This window comes from Ornithorhynchus anatinus, chromosome 17 (assembly GCF_004115215.2).
Source record: "Ornithorhynchus anatinus isolate Pmale09 chromosome 17, mOrnAna1.pri.v4, whole genome shotgun sequence".
NCBI lineage: Eukaryota > Metazoa > Chordata > Mammalia > Monotremata > Ornithorhynchidae > Ornithorhynchus > Ornithorhynchus anatinus.
Window position 1 is genome coordinate 45,215,419 of NC_041744.1, and position 3,706 is coordinate 45,219,124.

The window sequence follows — 3,706 nt, forward strand, 5'->3', positions numbered from 1 at the left end:
CTTGTTGCTCAAAACTATTTTTAATTATTGACCATGTTTAACCACAGCAAATTTAATAACCATTTAAATAATAATTTCCATAGCACTGTCCAGTCCTGGAGCTCAAAGCACTTCTTCACTACCCACAACAGGCCCGGGTACAGGTAGGTTCTTTCAGCGACCCTAATATGGTCAGAGACAGCGTTGTGGTGACAGCTGAGAATCCAGGATTTTTCATTGCCAGACAATTCCTCAGATTAATTTTGTGTATAAACATTCATCTCACTGCTCATACCTCCCTTCTTATTGGGATGAAGATGGAGTGGGTTAGTTCAGTAGACACCAGTAAAATGTTTCACATTGCCTTACTCGCAATTATACCATAACCCATTTCTCTGCCAGATTTTCAAAGGAGGGTGGTTCTGATTTCTCCCGGGATGAGAGAAGATTTGCCTGGGGGTGTGACTCTAAGAACAGTCTAATGATGATACGCTTCTCCCCTCAGGAATTGATATAATTTCTCATCCCAGATTGTTCCTGCTCTCCCTGCCCAGGGAACTGGGTTCAGTTCAGCATGAGTTGTTACCAGTATTCCACTGAAAAGAAACCTTGGAAGGAGAGTCAGCAGGCCTGCAAGTCCCAGAACTCCACCCTCTTGCACATAGATGGCCTGAGAGAGCTGGTATACATCTATACCTTATTCATTTATATTAATGTATGTCCCCCTCAGTAGACTCTAAGGTCATCGTGGCAGGGCACATTTCTAACAACTCTGTTGTATTGTGCTATCCCAGGCACTGAGCGGAATGTGGTGCACATATGCACACAGTAAGCAGTCAATTAATACTCTTGCTTGAATGAACAATTCATATTCCCTCTCCCTGGGGATTCCCTTCCCTACTTCCCCTCTCCCTGGCATCTGAGGGGAAGCTGTTCTGGTTGAAGTAGGAAGAATGTGACTGTCTAGATGTGGATATCACTGAGGGAGTCAATGAGAAAAGTGGATTGGCTTGTGCCTTTCCATGGTGGAGAATTAAATTTCCTCCTGTGTTCCTGATTTCCTACAGAATTTCTTTAAATTCTTCAAACTTTCTGGATGGATCGGACTATCCCGTACTGGACCTGGTAGTTCTTTGAAGTGGGAAGATGAAACAACTTATACCAGAAATTTGTAAGTCTTTCCTCAGTAGCAGGAATTATCCTTGACCTGCCCTCCTAAGCTGCCTATGAACGCTTGGACTCTGGGATAAAGGAGGAACTCTGGGTCTGAGCCCTGGGTTGGAGTGACAGTTGGACCGGCAGCGATATCATTGGTTTTCTGCATAGCCACAATTGTCTCCAGCCCCAGAGGGGACAGTGCCCTTGATCCCATAAAATTCCCTGTGTCTCTCTCATTCACCCTTTCAGCTTCCAGAGATCAAAGTCTCAAACATCAATTCTGCAGTATAGGGTCCAAACAACATAGACGCAAGGTTCATTAGGTTCCATAAGTAGAAATGAATTCCTCTGGGCATTTCCCACAATGTAAATATCTGTATCTTCTCCCTTGTGCCCCCTACTCCACTGAATTCCCAGTTCAAACATGACATATCATCTTGAAACTGAAAGATTTACTTGGACAATCCCCTGATATTTCTCCCACTTAGATGAACCCCTTCCATGTGCCTCATTTTACAGAAATAAATTAAAGAGTGCCCTATAGCAAGAGGTCACCAGGAAGTCACAACCTTTTCTGATGTGAAATAATTAGTACTCGGTTATGATCTTTGTTAAATCTTTACAATGGGCCAAGTATAGTACTAAGCATTGTAGTAGGTAGAAGCTGTTGGGTCAGATACAATCCATATCCCCCATGGGGCTCATACTCTAGAGAAGAGGGAGAACAGGTATGGAATCTCCATTTCTCAGATGAGGAAACTGAGACACAGAGAAGTTCAGGTGACTTTCCCAAAGTCACACAGCAGGTAAGTAAAATAGCTGGAATTAGAACCCAGGTCTTCTGACTTCTCAGTTCATAATCTTTGTGCAATTTTCATTTTCTTCCTTGAACCTCCCTTTGGACAGTCTCCCTGAGAAATCCCCCATTCAGAAATCTGTGGAATCCCATTTAAAATCACCTGATTTCTGTTTCCTGTGGTTTGTCATTTATACATGTCTCTCTGTATTTTGCTAAGAAATTTGGACTTGGCCTGGTTAGACTTAAGGTTAGAAAACATAACTGTGCAGTGGTTGTTTTAAAGAGTTAGACACCAGACAGAGAGGCCAGGGGCATTAGGGGAACAGTTGGGCACTCAAAGGTGCCCATTCCACAGGGGAAATCTGGAGTTTGATTTCCCCGTAATTTAACCCTTCACAGTAAGCATTATTTCTGAATGCAGAGGTATGTGACTGAAATTTCTTCACTTTTTTTCTTTAGTCTCTCTTTCACCAACGAAAGAAAGGGTGGAAATTGTGCATTATATTTAAATGAAAAATCAATAAGTATGGAAGACTGTGCAATCGGGAAACCACATATCTGTGAGAGCCAGGTAGTGTAATCTCTTTCCCCGGAATCCAAGGAACCACCACCTCCTGGAGCATCCTCTGCACAGAGACTTAGTGAAATATTCACTGACTCCTCATCGCTTCAGTCTTCAGACACTATTTCTAGGTGTATTTTTTCTGTCTTCCTTGTCTGGCATCACAGAAACCATCAGCACAGCAGCTAGATGGGATTGAAGGAAGCAGATTAAGAGAGAGAGAGAGGCAGAAGCACCACTGACCCCATCACCTTGCAATGTTTTTCATCCCATTAGCATTCCCTCAATCACTAACCTAAGTTAAAAAAAAAAACAAAACTGTAAAGAAATGAATTTCCCAATGGTGGATTATTAAACTATTTGCCATTTTAATAAATTATCCTTCTAGACTATAAGATCATTGTGGGGAGGGAATGTGTCCATTATATTGTTATATTGTACTCTCACACTTAGTAAAGTGTTTAGCATGCAGTAAATGCTCAATAAATACAAGTGATTGAGGAAAGTTTTAATTCATGCCCTACTTTTCCAGGAAGCCCAACCCCAGTGAGGGGAAAAGATGACAATTAGTAAAATGGAACCTCACACAACTTCCATAGTTGGGATTAGAACCAGATGTGTTGCCTGTGTTCATATACATGGGGTCTTTGAAAGATAAAAAGATGCTTCAGCAGAGGTAAACTCCAACCCAGGTCTCCAGGAAGGCTGCAGCCTAAACCAAGCATCTTAGACTGTTTGGCCATACTACCGATATTTGATATTATGTGGGGCATTTCTTATGCCAGAAATGGGCTTCTCCAGGATCTCTGCTTCAAGGAACTGCGTACAATGACAGACTACTGCTGCGTTTAGAAAATGAGAAAAGGGAAGCATAGAAATATCATGTTGAATCAGTTCAGGAATAAATCACCAAGGATTAACCTTGGTCCTAGGTAATGTCTCTTCAAATACCCCATCAGTGGCAACTAGTGAAAATGATGATGATGATAATGATGATGATGGAGGATTACACTTACAGAAAGATCCAGGGAAGCAATTGATACTGTACAGCAGTAGAATCCATGTTCCTGGAAGAGTCATGAGGTGCTGTCTTCCTAATGGTTAAGGAAGGAGGGCATCACAGCAATTCCATTAACAGCGTCCTTAAACCCTCAAATGTCACCGAGCAAGCACATTTTTTTTTTGTGTGTTTTTTCTCCCAAATTCAG

General features: G+C 41.9%; 1 protein-coding gene across 1 annotated transcript; it reads left to right on the top strand.

The window, feature by feature from the left end:
- The first annotated feature begins 527 nt into the window (after nt 1-527).
- Nucleotides 528-2,832, top strand: LOC103171362 (NKG2-D type II integral membrane protein-like). The gene is made up of 3 exons (XM_029082792.2): nt 528-661; nt 1,047-1,150; nt 2,396-2,832. The coding sequence occupies exons 1-3, from the start codon at nt 554-556 to the stop codon at nt 2,514-2,516; spliced, it is 333 nt and encodes a 110-aa protein (XP_028938625.2). The 5' UTR covers nt 528-553; the 3' UTR covers nt 2,517-2,832.
- The last annotated feature ends 874 nt before the right edge of the window (nt 2,833-3,706 follow it).

Bases quoted from the DNA above. Each gene is read 5' to 3' on its own strand.
- LOC103171362 (XM_029082792.2), top strand. From the start codon at position 554: ATGAGTTGTTACCAGTATTCCACTGAAAAGAAACCTTGGAAGGAGAGT. The intron at 662-1,046 runs GTATACATCTAT...GATTTCCTACAG, and splicing joins TAGATGGCCTGAGAGAGCTG to AATTTCTTTAAATTCTTCAA. The intron at 1,151-2,395 runs GTAAGTCTTTCC...TTTTTTCTTTAG, and splicing joins ACAACTTATACCAGAAATTT to TCTCTCTTTCACCAACGAAA.